The 23,052-nt window shown below is 40.8% G+C and overlaps 1 protein-coding gene across 3 annotated transcripts in view; it reads right to left on the bottom strand.

Annotated features, from left to right (window-relative positions):
* LOC122662409 (biotin--protein ligase 2-like) overlaps positions 1-23,052 on the bottom strand; it is a 48,150-nt gene that overhangs the window by 24,382 nt on the left and 716 nt on the right. For all 3 annotated transcript variants that reach the window (XR_006333018.1, XM_043858030.1, XM_043858031.1), the window contains one exon: positions 22,835-22,983. Coding sequence is in view for 2 of the 3 variants with exons in the window: in XM_043858030.1 (XP_043713965.1) it covers positions 22,835-22,983 (149 nt within the window). In the remaining variant the exon portion in view is untranslated. The remainder of the gene's footprint in view (positions 1-22,834; positions 22,984-23,052) is intronic.

Below are 23,052 nucleotides of genomic sequence, written 5' to 3'. Positions count from 1 at the left end.
GCTTTTAAGTTTTCTTCTCCTTCTAGGAAACCCTGAGATCGATTCTGCCTGGTTCATTGTTCTGGCTGCTTCTATCTGTGTGAGACTGCTGCTGTCTATTACCTCTGGTTTTGCTGAAGATTAGTCATCCTTTGTTATCTGCTGCTTCTGTTTATTACTTCTGTTTTTGGCTGATTCTATTGAGTGATATTGGTTGCTGCCTCTCCACCTTTATTATTTCTGAATCGATTCATCTGGGTGCTTGTTCCCATCAATTTTTGAAGTTTATACACTATGGCTGATTCGAAGACCTCCCACGATAATGTGAATGTTCAGATTACCTCCATAAAGCTGAAGGGGGGTTCCAACTACTTATTGTGGGCACAGGCTGTCCAAGTTTACATTATAGCTAAGGACAAGTTTGACTATATTACTTCTCCTCCTCCAAAACCTGACTCTAAAGAGTATAGTACTTGGAAAAGGGAGAATGCTATTATTTTGATTTGGTTGTGGAACTCCATGGGGCCAGATATTGCTGCGAATGTTATGTTCCACACCTCGGCAAAGGGAGTCTGGGATGATCTAAAGGAGACATACTCTCAAGAGAAGAGTATGACACGTATCTTCGACCTCTAAGAGAAATTATTTCAATTTCAGCAGTCGACAAGTCTCTCCAAGACTATTACAGCACCTTTAAGGGAATGGTCAAAGAACTAAATATGTTCCAGCCCCTTACCACTGACATTGAGAAGTTGAAGGCTCAAAGAAACGAATTTTTTGTGTCTAAATTTTTGGCTGGTTTAAATCCTAGCCTCAAGGCTGTTAAACGACATCTACTTGCTGGTGAATCTGTCCCTACCTTGAATGACACCTTTTCTAGATTGCAGCGTATTGCTTCTCCTAGCTCCAAGCCCGACACCAATCCAAAGGAAAATTCTGCTTTCACTACTACCAGAGGCCGTGGTTCAGGGGGAGGACGTGGATCTGGTGGTCGTAATTCTGGCAGACAGCATCTTGATAAAGCAGCCCAGTTATGTTGTTATTGTGGTAAGACAAATCACATTGTTGACACATGCTGGTCCAAGCATGGGAAACCCGAATGGGCTCAAAACTTGGCCAATCATGCAGCTGCTGAAGATGGTTCTGATTTTGCTACATCTAGCGATTCTAATGCTGGTTTGACCGTAGGAGATTCTTCTACCAACCTTCGTGATGAGATGCAACAACTCATGCATCGCATCAAGAGTCTGGAATCATCCACTTCCACTTCTGGGGCATCCACCACCGCTGCCACCTTAGCTCATGCAGGTACTCCTGCCGCTCTCCTTTTTGCTACTTCCAAACCCTGGATCATTGATTCGGGGGCTTCCGCTCATATGACTGGGAAGTCATCGGATTTTAGTTCTATCTTTTCTAACTCACACAGTCACACCCCTCCTGTTATTGTGGCCAATGGTTCCTCTACTCCTGTTACCGGACATGGTACTGTATCTCTTAATTCTACTATTTCTCTTTCTTCAGTCTTACATGTTCCTCAATTTCCTTTAAGTCTTCTTTCTGTTAGCCAACTTACTAAAAATCTAAATTGCTCGGTAACCTTCTTTCCCTCTTACTGTGTTTTTCAGGATCTTCACACAAGGAAGAAGATTAGTGGAGGGTGGTGTGAGAAAGATGGCTTATATTATTTGCATGGCGCTGCCCCGTCTGCTTCAGCTGTAGCTACTACTGTTGGTGGAGAGTCTCTGTTTTGATGGCATTGTAGGCTAGGACATTTATCTTTGTCTAGGTTAAAAGTTGTTTTTCCCCAGTTTAAGAGTTTGAATAAATTAGAGTGTAAGGGCTGCGAGTTGGGTAAGCATCATCGTGCTACCTTTCCATCTCGTCCTATGCCCCGTAGTAATTCTTTATTTTCCTTAGTGCTTTTAGATGTGTGGGGTCCTTGTCGTGCTAGCAATAGACATGGTTTTCGTTATTTTGTCATTTTCGTGGATGATTATTCCCGAACTACTTGGCTATACCTTTTAAAGGATAGATCAGAATTTTTAAATGTTTTTTAGAATTTTTGCAGTGAAATAAAAACCCAATTTAATGCTTCTATTAAAATATTTCGGTCTGATAATGCTTTGGAGTTTGTTCAAAATGAGATCTCCTCTTATTGTGCTTCTAATGGGATGATTCATCAGACTAGTTGTTCCTATACTCCTCAATAGAATGGGGTTGCGAAACGGAAAAATAGGCACTTACTTGAAGTTGCCAGGGCCCTCATGTTGCATATGCAGGTGCCCAAACCTTTTTGGTGTGATGCAGTTCTTACTTCATGTTTCTTGATTAATCGCATGCCCTCTTCTGTCCTTGGTGACAAATCACCTTTTTATATTTTATTTCCCAGTATTTCGAGCTTTAGCTTGCCTCCTCGAGTTTTTGGGTATGTTTGCTTTGTTCACAATCTCCATCTCCATGGTGATAAGTTGGACCCTCGGTCCACCAAGTGTATCTTCTTGGGTTACTCTAGGACCCAAAAGGGGTATAGATGCTATGACCCTCTCACTCGCAGACAATTTATGAGTCTGGATGTCACCTTCTTCGAGGGTATATCCTATTTTTCTGACAATCCCAATATGTCTAGTAATCTGTTAGCTATGTCTGATGCTCCTCCTATTCCTGCCATTGTTCCTATGACTACTCCACTACAGGTGTACCGGCGCAAGAGGCACTTTGGGCAGCTCCATACAGATCAGACTGGCCCATCTGCATCGCTTCTTGCACCTCCCTCAACCTCTGGTGGAGATCCCACCTTACTTGCTCTTCCTGTCTCACCAGCTGATCGAATCCTGATGACTTACCCATTGCCACTCGGAAAGGTAAAGGTTCATGTACTCAAAAGTCTTTCGTTACCTATCCTATTGAGCAATTTGTTTCTTTATCCCATCTTCCTTCTTGTCCACATAGTCTTGCTACCTCTCTATCTCTGTATACTATTCCCCGCACTCACACTGAGGCTCTTCATAACCGTGCCTAGAAACTGGCCATGGCTGTGGAAATGGATGCTTTACTGACTCGACACATATGGGAGTTGGTGGATTTACCTCCTGGTAAAGACCTAGTTAGGTGTCGGTTGGTGTACATTATTAAGTACCATTCTGATGGGTCTGTTGAGCGGCTTAAAGCCCGCCTGGTAGCTAAAGGGTATACCCAGACTTATGGTGTTGACTATTTTGAGACTGTTGAAATAGGTTGCTTACCCGATTGGGGTTAAGTAGTCCTAGTTAGATTAGGATTAGTCCTACTAGTCCTAGCTGATTAGGATTAGTCCTAGTCAAGTTAGGAGTAGTACTAGTCAGATTATGATTCTCTTCTTTTACTTTTCCCTTTGTTTTATTGTTTTTCCCTCAGTCGAGTCCTATTCTGGCATTCCTAGTTGTATTAGGAATTCCTAATAGGATTAGGACTGAGGCAACATTCCTATTTGTACTTTGATTAATTGTACTTCAATTCTATATAAATAAAGGGCCTTGGTGATCGGTTAAGATCATTCAAGCATTATTTTTCACTGCTGTTTACATGGGTATCAGAGCCACTTCTGATCTGAAGAAGCAGCCCTCTCGATTCTCTGGTTTTTTCTTCTCCAACTCTCTAAGCTACTGGTTCTCTCCTTCTCCAACAGTCTCGGTTACTAGTTCTCTTCTTCTCCACCACTCTCGGACTCTCTATCTCACTTAGGGCAGCAACTTTGAGGTGAATCCAATGAAGATATAGCTGCTGCCCTCAATGACACCTCACAGAAGATTGAAGACACTGGTGTGACCTAATTCTGCCGGCAGATTCCCTCCATCTTTAGAGATCAAGCTACTTCTTCAACTACAGTTGGACTTCTGGTTCTTTGGAGATTGGTTCCTGCCATTATTGGTCTACACCATTCCTTTATAGAAGACTGCAGCTTTGGATCAAATCTAATTCAGATTCCAAACCTGCGATATTTCTGTATTTTTCCTAAATTTTGATAAATTTAGGGTTTCTTATTAGCTCATCCGAAGGAGCTAATTTTTGGAGGACTTCTTCCCCACTACTAGAGGAGCACTCGATCAGTTTTTCAGCCTATTCTGACGGCTGAAATTGCTGCAACTTCAAAACCCATATTTCAGATTTGATTCAATTTTTTGAAGATCTGTTTTTTTCAAATTTGTGGATCGATTTCTGCCTTGCTGAACTATGGGTGATTCTGAAACAAGTACTGCTACTTCTGGAGGGGATGGTCAGCCTAGGAATGACTTCCTTCCCTATGCTGCTGCCATTAAGCTTGATGGTATGAATTATTTAATCTGGGCCAGATCACTATCCTTGACTGTGGCTGGTAGGGGATTCACTAGCCATCTTACTGGCACCACCAAACAACCTGCTGAAGAAGGTGTTGCCCGTACTAAATGGGCTGCCAATGATGCTATGGTGATGTCATTCGTCTTAAATTCTATGACCACTGATCTATCCAGTCAATATCTCCTCCTTGACACTGCTACTCAGATATGGACTGCTGTCAAGGGAACTTATGGTCGATCAGGAAGTGATGCTCAGGTTTATGAAATCAGGAAGACACTCCAAAACACTACTCAGAAGGAGATGTCTGTCACTAAATACTATGCTGCCCTCAAGTGTTTATGGCAGCAATTGGATCATTATGCTAGGTTTCAACCTACAACTACTACTGATATTACTGCCGATTATTCTTATGTTGATCAGTTTCGGGTCTATGATTTCCTAGCTGGACTCAATGATGATTATGACCCTATCCGGGTGCAAGTCCTTGGTCGGGTTCCTTTCCCCACTTTAGAGGAGACCTTTTCTTATGTTCACAGTGAAGAGACACGAAGGGCTGCCATGATGCTTACTCCCAAAGTTGAGAGATCAGCCTTACAAACTGCTGGCTTCACCCCTGTTACTTCTTCTGACAGTGTTGCTGCTACTACCACCAAAGAGCCTGTGAAGTGTGAGCATTGTCACAAACCATATCACACTAAGGCTCAATGTTGGAAATTACATGGGAAGCCAGCTGATTTTGAGGCCAAACGTGGTCGTGCTAAGTCTAAAAACAAAGCCAATCACACTGAAAGTGTAGCTCGAACTCCCACTGTTGATATCGGTTTCTCCCAAGAAGAACTCCAGGCTCTACGTCGTATGTTGAACACATCCGCTGCCTCTACTACATTTGCTGCCAATTCAGGTTCCTTCTCTGACCGTACAGGTATTTCCTTTGCTGGTCACTGTAGTTTCCACTCCATGGATCATAGACTCCGGTGCTACTGATCACATAACAGGTTCTTCCAGCCTTTTTTATGCATATTCTCCTGCTTCTGGTAAGGATAAAGTCAAAATTGCTGATGGGTCCCTCTCCTCCATATCAGGGAAAGGATCCATTGGTTGTTCTCCTTCTCTTACCCTGTCATCTGTGTTGCATATTCCCAAATTTACAACTAACCTTCTTTCCATTAGCAGTATCACTAAATCCCTGAATTGTAAAGTGACTTTTTTTCCCACTCACTGTGTCTTTCAGGAACTGGACTCGGGGAAGACGATTGGATCGGGTAAAGTGCATAGCGGATTGTACCTGTTTGATGGCGATCCTACACCTACCCAAGCTTTACCGTCGGCATCTTTCTCTTCTGAATTACATAAATGGCACTCTAGGCTAGGCCATCCCCCTTTAGGTACTTTATCAAATTTATTTCCAACATTAGTTAAAGACTGTAATAAGGAAGACTTTTTTTGTGAGCCTTGTGTCTTGGCTAAACAGACACGTTCAACTTATCCTATTTCTAATAACAGATCATCTTCCTTATTTCATGTTGTTCATACTGATGTATGGGGTCCTAGTAGGAAAGCTTCCCTGTCTGGACACCGGTGGTATGTCATTTTTATTGACTGCTATTCTAGGTTCACTTGGGTATACCTTATGCACACAAAAAATGAAGTTTTTTCGTGTTTTTAGCTTTTTCATCAGTTGGTTAAGACCCAATTTAATGCCACTCTTCAAATTTTGAGGAGTGACAATGGGAAAGAGTATATGGAAGGTCAGTTCCAAAAATACCTTGCTGCCCATGGAATCCTCCATCGAGCCACGGTTGTTGACACTCCACAAAATGGTGTGGGCGAGAGGAAAAACCGCCACCTCGAGGTGGCTAGAACTCTTATTTGCTCGCAATGTCCCTTCCCTTTATTGGGGGATGTTGTCCCTACTCGCAGCCTATTTAATTAATAGGCTGCCTAGTCGGGTTCTTCATTCCAAAACCCCTATTGAGCTATTACTTGGCTCTTCTTCCTTTATAGTCCCACCTAAGGTATTTAGCTGCATTTGTTATGCCAGGGATACAAGGTCCCTTGGTAAACTTGACCCCTGTAGTCTCCGCTGCATTTTCTTGGGTTACTCTGCTACACAGAAGGGGTACAAATGTTATTACCCTCCATCTCGCCGGACTTTTGTCAGCATGGATGTTGTCTTTCATGAAAGTGTTTCATATTATATGTCCCCACTTCTTCAGGGGGAGAGTGTTAGTGAAGATGTGCTGACTATTGACTCTCCACCTCCACTTCAGTCTGTTTACCACGAGTCTGAACCAGCTCGGCCTGCCCCTAGTACCCCCCCTGAGTCAGGGGGAGAGATTCCTATACAGGGGGAGACTATCTCTATTCCGGGGGAGCAACCTACCCCAGTCCAGACTCCTATCCAGAGGACTATTAGTGAATTTCAGAGGAGGATTGATGACAGTACTGTGAAGACCTATGCAAGGAAACATAAGCAGGTTCAATCAATTGTTGCTCCAGTTCCCATCCAATTGCCGAACCCGGATCCAGAACCTGCCTCTCCACCTGGTAATGTTCCTTATCCTGAATTACCTATTGCTTTTCGCAAAGGTGTCAAGACTTGCACTTAGCATTCCATATCTCATGTTGTTTCTTATGACTCCCTTTCCCCATCCTTTCGTGCTTTTGTTTCCTCTCTTTCTTTTGTTCGTATTCCTAGCAATTGGAAGGAAGCTCTATTAGATGGAAAGTGGAAGACAGCTATGATGGAAGAAATGGAGGCCTTGGAGAAAAATAACACATGGAGCTTGTGGTTCTTCCACTGGGAAGAAAACCGTTGGATGTAAATGGGTGTTTGTGGTGAAACGAGAAGGTGGATGACACTGTGGATAGGTATAAGGCACGACTCGTGGCCAAGGGGTTCACTCGGACATACGGCATTGATTACCAGGAAACTTTTGCACGTTGCGAAGTTAAATACTGTTCGTGTGTTATTATCTTGTGCAGTCAACCTTGGATGGGATTTGCAGCAGCTAAATGTAAAAAATGCCTTCCTAAACGGAGCACTGGATGAGGAGGTGTATATGAACATTCCACCAGGGTTCTCTTGTGACAGAAACCAAGGAAAAGTGTGTAGGCTGAAGCGTGCACTATATGGGCTGAAGCAGTCACCTCGAGCATGGTTTGGCCGGTTCCACAAGGCCATGATTTCTGTGGGCTATAAGCAGAGTAATGCTGATCACACACTCTTTATAAAGAGGGCTGGTGAAAAACTCACTGTTCTTATAGTCTACGTTGATGATATAGTGGTTACCGGCAATGATGGTGATGAGATCAAACGGTTGAAGACCTTCCTTGGACAAGAATTTGAGATTAAAGATCTAGGAAAGGTACGATACTTTCTTGGGATTGAAGTGGCCAGATCTTCTAGAGGCATTTTTCTCTCCCAGAGGAAGTATGTCCTAGACTTATTGGCTGAAACCGGGTTGTTAGGCTGCCATCCTTCAGATACTCCTATGGACCCTACTGTTCGAATCAAGGAAAAAAAGGGTGAGCCTGTTGATAAAGGCCAGTACCAAGACTTCTAGGGAAGCTGATTTATCTCTCACACACTTGTCCTGACATTACTGTCGCCGTGAGTACTGTGAGCCAGTTTATGCATGATCCCTACTCTTCTCATATGGAGGTTGTTCTTCGTATCTTGCACTATTTGAAGTCAGCTCCTGGAAAAAGAATTCTTCTATCTATGTCTGGTCATCTACGGATAGAAGCATACACTGATGCTGATTGGGCTGGTTCTGCAGATCGCAAGTCTATTTCTGGGTATTGCTCCTTTGTAGGTGGAAATCTTGTCACATGGCGTAGCAAGAAGCAAAATGTAGTTGCTCGTTCTAGTGTCGAAGCTGAGTTTCGAGCTATGGCACAAGGTATTTGTGAGTTACTCTGGCTTAAACGTTTGCTACAAGATCTTGGTGTTCTTATTCGTCTTCCTATGATGTTGTATTGCGACAACAAGGCTGCAATCAGCATAGCACACAATCCTGTACAGCATGATCGTACCAAGCTTGTTGAGGTGGATAGGCATTTCATCAAAGAGAAGTTAGAAGATGGGCTGATTTGTATTCCCTTTGTGACATCTGCGGATCAACTTGCTGATATCTTCACCAAGGGATTGTCTGAAAAATTGTTTCATCCCAATCTAGTCAAGTTGGGCATAATAGACATCTTTGCTCCAACTTGAGGGGGAGTGTTGAAATAGGTTGCTTACCCGATTAGGGTAAGTAGTCCTAGTTAGATTAGGATTAGTCCTACTAGTCCTAGCTGATTAGGATTAGTCCTAGTCAAGTTAGGAGTAGTACTAGTCAGATTATGATTCTCTTCTTTTATTTTTCCCTTTGTTTTATTGTTTTTCCCTCAGCTGAGTCCTATTCTGGCATTCCTAGTTGTATTAGGAATTCCTAATAGGATTAGGACTAAGGCAACATTCCTATTTGTACTTTGATTAATTGTACTTCAATTCTATATAAATAAAGGGCCTTGGTGATCAGTTAAGATCATTCAAGCATTATTTTTCACTGCTGTTTACAGAGACTTTTTCTCCTGTGGGTAGGCTGAATTCTGTTCGCATCATTATCTCTTTGGCTGTGAATTTTGCTTGGCTGTTGTATCAATTAGACATCAAGAATGCTTTCTTTATGGTGACCTACTTGAAGAGGTCTATATGGAGCAACCTCTGGGCTATGTTGCTAAGGGGGAGAATAGTGGTCGTATGTGTAGGCTGCACAAAGCCATTTATGGGCTGAAACAATCTCCACGTGCATGGTTTGAGAAGTTTAGTTCTGTTGTCACACAATTTGGTTTTACTCAATGCTTCTCTGACCATTCTGTGTTTGTTCGCCGCCAAGGAGAGAAATTAGTGATTCTTGTGATTTATGTTGATGACAACATTGTGTCAAGAAATGATGAAAATGGGATCCAGGAGGCAGGAGGTGAAAAGTTACTTACAGCAACATTTTCAGACCAAAGATTCGGGCCAACTTCACTACTTCCTTGGGATTGAGGTTATCCAAAGCAAGAAGGGAATCAGCCTGTCCCAAAGGAAATATGTACTAGATCTCTTGACCGAAACTGGTATGCTTGCTGCAAAACCAGTGGATACTCCTATGAACCCTAATCACAAGTTTGGTTCTGATGATGGTGAGAGTCTTAAAGATGTTCATCCCTACAGAAGCTTAATTGGGAAATTGTTCTATTTGATAGTCACTAGGCCAGATATTTCCTATGCTGTTGGGGTTCTCAGTCAGTTCATGCAGTCCCCTTGCAAGTATCATTGGGATGCAGCTATTTGTGTTCTTCGGTATTTGAAGGGAGCCCCTGGGAAGGGACTGATTTATCGTCCAAATAAACACATGGAGTTGGTTGCTTATTTTGATGCTGATTGGGCAGGTTCTGCTAGTGACCATCGATCTACTACAGGATATTGTACTTTTGTTGGGGGAAATCTGGTTACGTGGCGGAGCAAGAAACAGACCACGATTGCCAGATTCAGTGCTGAAGCTGAGTATAGAGCCATGGCCCATACCACTGCAGAGCTGATGTGGGTTAGGTCTCTCCTTCTTGAGATGGGGTTTTCTATTCCAACCCCAATGAAGATGTTTTGTGACAACCAGGCAGTCATCTATATTCCTAGTAATCCCGTCTTTCATGAGACAACTAAGCATATAGAAGTGGATTGCCACTTTGTTTGCAGTGTCGTTTTGAAGAAGCTGGTTGAGACACCTTTCGTCTCTTCATCTGACCAGATTGCTGATGTGTTCACAAAGTCCTTATCTGCTCCTACTTTTCGATCTTGTTGTAACAAGCTGAGCATGGGTGATATATATGCTCCAGCTTGAGGGGGAGTGTTGAAGTCGATAGTTATATGGGCAAATAGGTCTTTGTGTCCTTATGTTATTTCTGGGTTTTTAGTATTTCAGCATATGTAAGGGCAGTTTGGTCCAATTCATATTATTTTATAAATAAACATTAAGTAACCTGCGAGAGAACATTCTGTTCTCCCACAGGTCTCCTCTTCCACGAGATTTGCTGTCTTCTTCTCCTCCTCTTTCTTCTTCTTCCCTCTTCTCTTCTACTTTCTCTAACCTGACTTTCTAACTTCTGGTATTACAACAATGTTAACAAATAACTTAAAAAATAAACTAAATATGGAATGCAGAAATAAATTCTAAACTAAGGCTCCAAACACTAGGCCCTAATCTTAGGGATTCTTCTTCTTCTTGCGGGTGCTTGGATCTGCATCACAGATATACCATAAATGTATCAATAGTAACAGCCCAAGATGCTGCCCTTCGCTTCAGGATATTCACCACTTGAGCAGGAGATTTAAATATACTTGGGAATAATTTATTGTTTTTAATTTCTCAAATATAAAGGTTACCAAGAAGATAACTAATTTCAGAAATAGCTTCCCCCTTCTAATAAATGCAACAAAGTGTGAAAGCAGCTAAGCCTATAAAAAGTTGTAGATCTCACTAACAAAAAACCCAATTGTTTCAAAAAGCTAAAGCACACAGTCCAAAATCTTCTTTCCAAATGCACATTGGATCGGAAAATTTGGGAAAGACCTACAGCCTGCTTGATAACCTTCCCAGAAACTGTTTTTGGTGTTTTTCTGTTCTGAAACGGAAAAACACCCTAAAAACCACTGATAAACCTGTTTCCTTTTTAGTGTTTTTAGAAACATAAATTGAAATTTATGGGTCATGGAACAGATTTGACGGAACATGTCCGACATGTTTTTACGTTTCTTGGCACAAGTTGGACAAAACTGTGCCCGATATTTTCAATGTTAACATTGGCCTTCATTCTCTATCACTCTCTCGTCCTCACGAGCTCTCAAGTGAAAATGACTGCTGAATGAAAACCAGAGAAAACAGCTTCAAGCTTCTCATCGTCTTCAGCGACTATTGCAGAAACACTCAATGCTCTGAGATCCAAGTGTGTGATTCTTAAACCTTTGCAGCTGCATTTCAGCAAGACAAGCAAAGAAACTCACGCTCTAATCAGGTATACACCATATTCGATTTCAAATTTTAAACCTAATTTTCGATGCTTTGTTATGCTGATTCTTAAGTGACCTTAGATGTATTTCTAATTAGTCTTTCCTGATGGTGGTCAGATTCTGTCTCACTGACAACCATAGATTTTACAAAACAGGGCAGACCATCCAAAGCAACGCCTTGAAGAAATCTTTTGCAGATTTGATGTCGCTATTATACCCCCTGACAACCATAGATTGAACAAAGTTAGTGTAACACATATGGTTAGGTTTCATAATTTTCATCAAGGTAGATATCTCATTAGAGCCTTAGATGACAGAAGCAGCTAGAAAGAAGACTATTCCATGCTTTTTTACTGGATTCCCAAATACAGGAACAAAGCAATGCTCAACCACCCAAATGAGCAATCAGCACTCAAACCTGGCCCACTTGAACTTCCAAAATTCCAATAGAATTTTTCTATGAGCCAAGCCAAGTTTCTCAATTTGACTTCTCAACCATGGTGGAGATCAAATATCAATGAGTTGGGGCATTAGTTGTAATGGAACACCAGGAATGAATAAAAAATAACAAAGAAGCATCTTTCTGACTTACTTTGATACATGTAGTAAAATGTTTAAATAAGTAACCCACCACAATCGATTGTTTTAAAACTCAATCTGGACTGGAAAAACCAGTCAAATCATATGACCATGGAATAGGATGTTAATGGCATAATCTGTACCCAGGCTCCATGTTTGAAATTTCAAGCAACATCTGGATATCTAACATGATCTCTCCGATATGGATGTCGCTTGTAATTCATGTATACTGCATTCTAATTTCATTCTCTTTTTTTATAATCTGGTTCATGTCCTACACATGGATATTTTGTTCTGATTACTTGCTGTTAGTTTAGCTTCTTTTAATTGTTTATGCTTATGATTTTGTAGAAGCAACTCTCATTTGAGATGCCTGTTGTTCCTTATGGCACTTACCCACCCACCACACACACAATAAAAAAAAAGTTTTAACTAATTTAACTTCATCAAATTCTTGTTCATACTTATTTCTGTATTAGTAGGTTTCCCATCCCCTCTCCCCCCCCCCCCACCCCCACAAAAAAAAGGGAAAAAAAAATTAGACATTAGCTTCTTTTATTGTATGTTCCATTTGGAAAAGGGGGAAAAAAGGTTATTTTGGTAACTAGTTGATTCAGAGAGTTTTTCAACTTGAAAGTCTCCTTAATAATTGATTTATTTTTCCAGGAAAAACTTGAGCTGTACAATGATGATCCAAATACAGTAGTACCTTTTACCCCATTGGTGTTCCTTTTTTTTTTTTTTTTTTTTTTTTTTTTTTGTGGGGGTTGGGGGGGGTGTTTGAAGTGTTGATTTGTGTAAAGTTAATGTGAAATGTTTGGAAGTAATGGGTACTGCAAGGGTTGCCAAGGCTGCTACTGGATTTGTTGATGGCTTCCTTATTTTCTTCTTAATCCCATGAGTTCCACTAGTGCTTTATTTCATTGTCTGTTTTCCCAGGCAAGTGGCTTGCAATGTGGGCCCACCTACAAAACCCCAAATGCAGATCATAACTTCAAGATTGCACTCACACACACCTTGAAATGGTTGTGATCAAATTAAGTGTAATGGTCACCAAGCACTACAAGCAAGTTAAGGTGCCTTAAAACCTGTTTCCTACAACACCATGCAGCCTGATAATGAACCAACTTTTCATCTTCTTCAGGGGACCAGAGGCCCCTCTTAACCATTCTGCTGGTTGCAGCAAGAATTAAAGCCTAGTTAACATAAAAGTTAAAGCCTCCTGTCATTTTTTTTCCCTCTTCTATTTCCCTTTTTGGATGGAATTGACAAAAACCCTTTCCTAATGTGAGACCCAGAATCTTTCATATTTTTATCTGAAAGAGGAAGGTAGGGCATAGATCCTATATTAAAGAATTGAAAACTAATGTGAAACCCAAGCTACAGATTCTGGGTCTAATCTCATATTTATACCTAAAAGAGGAAGGTAGCTCCCAGACATATATCATTAAAAAATATTATTATTAATGTTGGTATATGTGTGCCAAGAACATCTGGTTACAAAAAGAAATTAGGCTCATTCAAGATCCAAGTTCCAAGTATCTACTTGCTGCATCTATCTGTGCAAGTAGATACTGACTTCCAAAGGTTGAAGTAGACTCTTTGGTGGAACAGAGGTTCCTCTCATTATTATTAGTAAATCTATGGCTAACTTCTGTAAATGAATCTCCCTGAAATGGTTGCAAAATGCACAAATAAATTCCTGGATGAGATGCATGGAAAATTGCTGCTTTCCAGTCCAAATTTGTGAGCCTTGACATGGTTTTACAGATGGGCCTGTGGTTGAGCCTCTAATGGGCTTACATCAGCCCAAACCCTGGCCCATTTAAATTCTCTAGTGCTTAGGTTTGTGTCAATGCTTCAGGGTTTCTTGTAAGTTCCAAACTCTACTTGATGGGTCTTTAGCTCAAGTTGGTAGAGCACTTGGAACATTAGCATGTTCCAAGGGATAGTGGTTCAAATCCACTAAGACCCTTTTTATCCAACCATTCAAAGCACAATCAGTTAAGGTAATTTTAGAATATGACAACTCTAGCCCTTTTTTTTGAGGTCTTAAAGCAAATTGATTGCTTTTGTAGTAGGTGCAGCCAAGGATCACCCCTGTGTCTGTATACATTATTAGAATTTAGAGATTATGTGTTATCCACTAGAAAAGGAGGAAATGGTATTAGTTCTTGTTATTGATATTCACTAGTTTCCTCTTGATTAACCATCTGTTCCAATTGCTTACAAATAGGTTTTCAAAATGCATCTAGCTCAAACCCTAATCCAACCACTTTTAATGTTGTTATTAATTTTTATTAGCTGAAGTACATTCTTAAAGACAAATGCATCATTAAATTTTAGAAATATTGATTGTAATATAAAAAACTCTGATTTTGATTTAAATAGTAGTAGGGCAATTCTGTAATTATTGGTAACACTATAAGAACCTGTTTCCGGAAACAAATTTTATCAAACACCATTGGTGTTCCAATTGTGTTCTGGAAACGTTTCCAGAACAGGTTTACCAAACGTTACAAAAGCTGTTTCTCAGCACAGAAATGGAAAAAACTGTTTTTTCTGTTTTTTAGCACAGAAACAGCAGAAAGGTTATCAAGCGGGCCCCTAGTTTGACCTTCTCCTTTGCACCATGTAAAACCAAATTCTCTCTCATGACTTTACCAAGCAAGTACCACATAATTTTCCTTTTTCTTTTTGGGAGATTGGGAGGAAAGATAATGTAGTCCTAGAATAGGAGATATTCCCACTAGGAGCCAAGTAGAATCAACCTCTGGTTAAGCCTGCTGTTTGGGGCTGATTAGGGACTGTTTTAGGGCAAAATTAGAGTTTAGGATGGGAATTTGGGAATGGGGTTTATATGGTTTGAATCTGCAGGTTTAGGGGGTCATTATGATATAAATATATCTGAAATTGGATTGGTTTCAAATTCCTGCAGAAATTAGGGTTAGGGTTTCGGGTTTTAATATTAAGGAAAATAGCCAAAACTAGGGTTTAAAGTAGGATTCAGGGGCTGGGGTTGAGGTCGAGTGTTAGTGGGATTAGGGGGAAGGTTCGGCTGCAATATGGGGAATTTCTGATGGCTGAATATGCCTAAACAGAAATTAGGGTTTCTTAGGTTTATGGTGATTAATGGGGAATTAGGGTTTAGAGTGATGGGAAGGGGCAGCAGCTGGGATCGAGTGTAGGCAGGGGTGTGAGGGGGCTGTGGCCTGAATCTGAATGAATTCAGATGAGGGATGAGTGTTCAAGATAACCTAGATGATCTAGGGTTTAAGGAAACCCGATAGGCTTCAAATAAAACAAAAGGGGAATGATGGGGAGGGAGGATGAATGAAAAACAGAAATTAAGGTTCAAACTTACAGCTTGATTGAAGAATGATGAAACCACCTTCGAATGAGAGACCCTCCCAGCCGTCACGGCATAAGGAGTAGCAGGATTCCACCCACCCTTCCACCTTGATGTACCCACAAGGATGCAAACACTCTTGAAGAGCAAGGAGCAGTAGCAACAATCGGCCAGCAGCAGAAAACAGTGTTTTAATTCAAATATCAATATGTAGGGGAGCCTCCCACGATCCAATATATTTATAATAAAGGCCTAAGCCAAATCCTAATACAAATTAAGGTCTCTTCCTTCTAAAATCGTGGAAGGAAGAGTTCTACCCTAATTTACTTACTTTAAAACAGTAAAATGTCCTAACTACCCTTATTAACTTAAATTAAGAGACTTTAACTTAAAACAACTAATTTAAAAGAAGATTCCATATTAGCCAATAGGATATAAGAACCTATTAACCAATAGGAGCTCTTCACTTAAATTAGACCCATTGAACCAATTGGATGCAACCAATTCTAAACCGGTTCAATCTAAAAAACAGAAAAATAACTAAGTATGGGAAAAATATAAATCCTAACCTACGGCTCCCTATTCAAGGGTTTCTTCTTCTTCTTCTTCCTTCTTGGAGCTGCATCAACTCTCCCCGTCTTGAAAGCATTCATCCCCGATGAATGACTGAAGATCACAGAATGGTCTTCCAAATCAAGATCGAGTTGCTTGAGTTCATCTTCAGCGGATGGTGCAATCTTGTATGCGGACAGCAGCTCTTTCGAGGATGAAGAAGGTTGCAGTTCTGGCTGGACAGCAGCCTTTTGACATACCACATGAACACCTCGTAACTCATCATCATCAAGATAATTAGCCACATCATACTCATCATCAGGAGGGAGTGGGTGAATGCAATTTACGCCTTGGTCGTCGTCTTCTCCTTGAACTTCTTCCTTTTCAGCCACATTGATGGGCTTCTTCTTATGTGGGCAGTCCCTAACAATGTGTCCTTTGTCTTGACAGTAGTAACAAGTGAAAGGGTCATTTCGGCCCATAGGACCCTTGCCCTTGTCATCCACAGGTGGGGGAACAGCAGGGCGAGCGGAGTTGCTTGTAGAGGAACCTTGTTTGGAGGTGCTATTGTTGATGTAGGCCGGCTTGGAAGTAGAACCCGGCTGTTTACATGAAGCTAATAACTCCTCTGCCTTCAAAGCCTTCTCAAAACAATCGCGAACATCTACCACGTCAACCACTCCAATTGTCCTGTTGATCTCACTTGATAGACCCAATCTGAACCTGGAAAGCATTTGGATGCCTTCCTCCCTAATGCCAGTGCGGGAAGAAAGGGCATTAAATTGCCTCATGTACTCAGTTACAGTCATGGTTCCTTGGCGGAGGGAGTTGAATTTATCCTGCATTTGAGACGTGAAGTGCCTTGGTAAGTATTGCCTGCTCAGGTCATATTTCATGTCTTCCCAAGTCCGGCAATACCATTGAAGTCCATCTCTCTTTCAGCAGTTCTCCACCACTCAAGTGCAGGTCCGACAAGCTTAGCACGAAATAACTTTATTTTTCCTTCTTCAGATAGATCATACCAGTCGAAATAGTCTTCTATTGCAGCAAGCCAATCATAAAACACCTGGGGATCAGAGTTACCATCGAATTCTTTCAACTCAAGCTTCACCTTTTGGTTGCCTGTATGTCGTCGATTAGTACCCTGGTCTCTAGTGAAGTAGGACCTCATATACTCTTCAAAAGTAGGCTGCCGACCTCTGTCTCTGTCCCGGTCTTCTCTATCTCTGTCTCTGTAGCCTCGGTGGTGATCTCTGTGTTCCCGAGAAGGTTCACGGGCATATCTAGGTCTGTCCCGACGATCTCTGTAATGATCTCTATCATCCCTGTCATCTCGGTCAGCTCTGAATCTATCCCTGTGACCTATGTGTCCATCTCTATAACCCTTGTAGTCATCTCTGGGGCTCCCATCTCTGTCATGCAGCCTCTGTACCACTGAATGGAGTTGGTACCTGTCTTCTTCTATGGGTACATTACTGTCCCCATTAAGTGTAGGCTGTCTATGTTCAATTACTTGCATCCTTTCAGCCATAGCTCTCTGTTCAGCTCTAAAGTCTTCAAACAAGGTCTTCTGGTCAGCAGTAAATTTCTGAAACATCTCTAACATTGCTGCCATAGGGTCGGGTGGTTGTGGCAACACCGGGTTGCCATGTTCATCCATGGCTCTGATACCAAGTTAATGTAGTCCTAGAATAGGAGATATTCCCACTAGGAGCCAAGTAGAATCAACCTCTGGTTAAGCCTGCTGTTTGGGGCTGATTAGGGGCTGTTTTAGGGCAAAATTAGAGTTTAGGATGGGAATTTGGGAATGGGGTTTATATGGTTTTAATCTGCAGGTTTAGGGGGTCATTATGATATAAAAATATCTGAAATTGGATAGGTTTCAAATTCCTGCAGAAATTAGGGTTAGGGTTTCAGGTTTTAATATTAAGGAAAATAGCCAAAACTAGGGTCTAAAGTAGGATTCAGGGGCTAGGGTTGAGGTCGAGTGTTAGAGGGATAAGGGGGAAGGTTCGGCTGCAATATGGGGAATTTCTGATGGCTGAATATGCCTAAACAGAAATTAGGGTTTCTTAGGTTTATGGTGATTAATGGGGAATTAGGGTTTAGAGTGATGGGAAGGGGCAGCAGCTGGGATCGAGTGTAGGCAGGGGTGTGAGGGGGCTGTGGCCTGAATCTGATTGAATTCAGATGAGGGATGAGTGTTCAAGATAACCTAGATGATCTAGGGTTTAAGGAAACCCGATAGGCTTCAAATAAAACAAAAGGGGCATGATGGGGAGGGAGGATGAATGAAAAACAGAAATTAAGGTTCAAACTTACAGCTTGATTGAAGAATGATGAAACCACCTTCGAATGAGAGACCCTCCCAGCCGTCATGGCGTAAGGAGTCGCAGGATTCCACCCACCCTTCCACCTTGATGTACCCACAAGGATGCAAACACTCTTGAAGAGCAAGGAGCAGCAGCAACAATCGGCCAGCAGCAGAAAACAGTGTTTTAATTCAAATATCAATATGTGGGGGAGCCTCCCACGATCCAATATATTTATAATAAAGGCCTAAGCCAAATCCTAATACAAATTAAGGTCTCTTCCTTCTAAAATCGTGGAAGGAAGAGTTCTACTCTAATTTACTTACTTTAAAACAGTAAAATGTTGTCACTACCCTTATTAACTTAAATTAAAAGACTTTAACTTAAAACAACTAATTTAAAAGAAGATTCCATATTAGCCAATAGGATATAAGAACCTATTAACCAATAGGAGCTCTTCACTTAAATTAAACCCATTAGACCCATTGAACCAATTGGATGCAATCAATTCTAAACCGGTTCAATCTAAAAAACAGAAAAATAACTAAGTATGGGAAAAATATAAATCCTAACCTACGGCCCCCTATTCAAACCCTAAGTTCAGGGTTTCTTCTTCTTCTTCTTCCTTCTTGGAGCTGCATCAAAAGAAGCTCTCATATCCCTTAACATTAGCAGGCTATTTTACGCATTGGATTATTCAGACATGCAGCAATGTAGGACAGAAACAAATTGTCCCACAAGTAGCATGTTCAAGTGCTAAATAGAAAGTAGAAGAGACAAAAGAGGAAGAGGAGAGAGAGATATCTAGATAAGCTACAACATCTTGGGGTCTAGTGCAAGCTGCTGCAATCACTGTAACTCAAGGGCACAAACCACAATAGCAGTAGAGCATCATTTCAGCTTTAATTCAACACCATAGCTTGGTCAGCCCTCTTCCCTACATAGGCTATAACACTTTGAAGAAATAAAAAAAAAGGAACTCCTTAAAATACTAATCCCCAAGCACATGTTGATTACCTCCTAAGAACAAAATAGAAAAGTTACTAGAAACCCAATTCCCAAGCACATGTTGATTACCTCCTAAGAACAAAATAGAAAAGTTACTGGAAACCCAAACTCTAGGAATGCATTATAATTCTGATGCCACAGCCAAGAGAAAAGGGCATAAAAGTCCTAATTGAGTGGGCCTTCCAGTAGCTTCCTGCAGCTCTTCTACAAGATTTTACTTTTCGTGTTCTGCAGCAGCTTAGTTTCTAGTTTTGATTTATTGTACAGGCTCTAGGATATACATATATATATATATAAGGAGCTTCTGTACATGTTTTGACAATTGGATACAATGGCTGCTGCTGGTTTTTATAAGAGTGGAATCACTGATCGATTTGGGTGGATTCCCTGGGGTTTAGCAGGTGGATTACTTGTTTTTGGGTTCTCCACTACCTTAGACATCTTCATCTAACTTCTACTGATAGTTAATATACCAGTTCTAATCCTTATTTTCTTCCTGTAGATGCTACTTTTCAGTACTATTTCTAGTTTGTTTGTTTTGTCCATAACCTTCAATTCCCTATTCTGCTTGTTCCCATACTCGATCTATTATTCCCTGGTATCATTCACTCCCAGATCTGTCCATAAAACCCCAGTTCCGGACCTATTTTTTCACTGTTCAGCTCATAGTTCAAGGTCTCGCCAAAATTTCGTGAAATTTTGCAAAATATTTTGGTTTTGACAGATATCATTTGTCGAAACGAAACATTATGAGATATGAAAAAAATGCTGTTTTTCGGTTGAAATTTTGCTGTTTCGGCAAAATGTATCATTTCAACTGAAATAATACATTTCTTTAGTATAAAATGTACAGTTTCAAACAAAATGGGTTGAAATTTCAACCCATTTCATTCACTTCACTGGTTTTGACTCTAAGGGTTGTGCAAACCTGGTTTTTTGTGATTTTTACCCAAATCACTCCCATACAAGTGTGGAACAGGTTGTATGGTTTATAATTTTGTCTATTCATTCCTAATGCATATTTTGGTTGTTGTAATCGAATAATGTCTATTCTAATACTAAATTTTGTGTCAAATACAGCAGCACACATTGTATACTACCAACCTAGGGTACAAAGTCAAACTACCATTTTGGTTTTTTTTTTTTTTTTTAATCTAAGGGTTCCACTATGTTTAAAGGGCCTAAAATAGGGTTTCCTAGAAGTTTCAGGCATAGTTGTCAAGTTATAGGCGTTCAGGCGGATTTTTCTGGATGGGCACCTTGATTGCCTAGGTGCCTTAATGGTGTCGTCTTAGTTTTTTACCCCGTTGAGTGCCTTGGTTTGCCTAGACACCATGACAACTATGGTTTCAGAACCTAGTTTGGCCATTTGGACCTCGAAATCCTTACTCAGACTGAAATTTCGCAGTTTCGCGAAATATTGCTGGGCTGGTTATTCAGAGCCAACAATTGGCTGCCGGATTTCGTCCCGTCCGTAGCACTTCGGGGGTCACTGTATTTTGGAACCCTGGTTCAGCTACTCTTGCCAGTTTTCATTAAGCACATAACATTATCCATTGCACCAACCCAGAGACCTTAGAAGCCTGCTCGACCCTACTCACAGCCCTTCTGATCAGCATAACCTGAGACATTAAAAATTTCCCTTTTCTGTCCTATTACTGCCGTAATCCCCGTTTTAATGTTTCTCTCTTGTTCCTGCCTATTTTATCTTAATAATACTCTGCTCTAGCACATATATTCCTGTAAATAATAAAAGGAGAAGAAGAAGAAGAGAGCAAAAGGAGAGCGATATTGAAGCAACTCTGGGGAGTCACAACCGTCAGGTCTAACTCCCCACTTCCATTCAAAATATAATAATAGGTTAAAGGGCAAAACAGGAAAACAGAAAATAAAAGAAATAACATAATAGCACCCAAGGCATATCGGGATTAGTGCTAAATAGCCTGGCGCTAATCCCTATATCCTCTATGTCCTAACACTCCTCCTAGAGATTTCGTAAACACATCTGCAAATTGTTCCCCTATGCAAACATGTTGTAGAGAAATAAGTCCTTGTTGCAGCTTCCCTCGAACAAAGTGGCAATCGACTTCAATGTGCTTCGTTCTTTCATGGAACACTGGGTTTGACACAATGTAGACAGCAGCTTGGTTATCACACTACAACTGCATAGGAGATACATCTGCAAAGTGCAAACCCAAGTTTAGTCAACAACTGCTTCACCCATATCAACTCACATGTGACATGTGTCATAGCCCGATAGTCTGCCTCTGCACTAGATCTAGCCACAACAGTCTGTTTCTTGCTCTTCCATTCTTCTATTAATGGGAGACCCAGCCCAATCGGCATCCGAAAAACCCTCAATACGTCCATGGCCATGATCAGAATACAATATATCACGGCCTGGAACCTTAGAGGCTTCAACTATTCAAATAATTATTACTCAGTTTTGTCTTCTATCAGTTGCATATTCTGATATCTGGTTGCTAACTCTTCTACTCTATTTCAGTTCCAGAATCAGGCAATTGATTATAGCAATTACTTGCTAACCTGTCTATGCATCTTGTCTTAACCTGCGGCTACTAGTTCTGCTGAGTTCTACTGCTGGTTACTATTTTTATCAGTTTCTAATTGTGTCCAGCACTGCTTTCTAAATCTGGTTACTTTCTATTTTGCCACTTGTTAGTAACCGCTAAATCTGAGTAGTTACTATATTGTGAAGTTCCTATTTTGATAGTTGCCAATTCTTGTTTCTACCTTGTTATTTTCGGTTCTGCTGCTAGTCTCTGTAGTTACTAATTCTGATTTAGCCTACTTTCTAATTCTGGGACTGATCATAAAATCAGATCTTACCATTGGATTGGGGAGATCTTTTGAGGCTGTAATCCCTACCATCTAAGTGTCCTTTAACCAGGAGTACACCCATCAGATTGTTGGTTTGTGAGATATCTCAGATCTCTAATTCAGGTACAATTATGCCCTGTGATTCTGGACATTGCTGGAATTCCTATTTCACCGTTGTGTGACCAAGGATTCCACACCAATCACAAATGGTAGGAAAACTCAGCAGGAGGGAAAGCATCCAAGTGCAACACATACTTGTCAACACCAGATTTAGCTAACTCATCTCCTAATGAATTAGCAGATCTCAATCTCCAACTAGAAGAAAAAGTGACAATTGGAGCACAGTGCTCCAGCCTTTCTGATTTTCTCCAAGGACTACCTAACTGAGATTGAAGTAATCCAATCATAAGCTTGGACTCACCTTACAGTATCAGGCCTTAATTTGGCCTAAAACCCACCAAAACTTCGCGCAAAAAAGGACAAGATTTCAGCGAAATCTCACCGAAATCTCAGTATCTCGCCAAAAACTCGGTATCTCGGTAATTTCAGTCAAGCCAAAATGGCCCTCCGAGACGAGATTTTAAACTATAAGTAAAAGTATAGATATTGATTTCCTATCTGAATTTAAGTTGGACTTATATTGTCATAGTCCTATACATCTATATGCATACAGTATTAGATGCAAAATGATAAATAACTTGATCCTAACCAACGGTTCTTACAATAGGTACTTGCCATGTCAAGTGAGGGGGGGGGGGTTAGAGAATTTCAAAAAAACATATCACAAAATCAACATAAATTCTTAAATTCACTTCCTTATTCATTAATCAAAACCCAATATAATCAAATAGAACCACGTACATTTGCATCACAAATGGCATTCAGTGCCTCCGTCATTGCAAGAGTCACCACATATTGTAAAAGAGGCACAACACGCCCATCTTCCATCTGTAAGGTAAACGAAAACATAAGACAACCCTTTGGAGACTCCCACACATTCTTCGAACGACCTGAAAAGCCATGCACATAATTGCAATTACAACTAATGCAAATTATAAAAATTCGGGAGAAACAATACG

The sequence above is a fragment of the Telopea speciosissima genome, chromosome 5 (assembly GCF_018873765.1).
Source record: "Telopea speciosissima isolate NSW1024214 ecotype Mountain lineage chromosome 5, Tspe_v1, whole genome shotgun sequence".
NCBI lineage: Eukaryota > Viridiplantae > Streptophyta > Magnoliopsida > Proteales > Proteaceae > Telopea > Telopea speciosissima.
The sequence above is the reverse complement of the archived record's forward strand: the minus strand, read 5'-3'. Positions and strand labels throughout refer to the sequence as shown.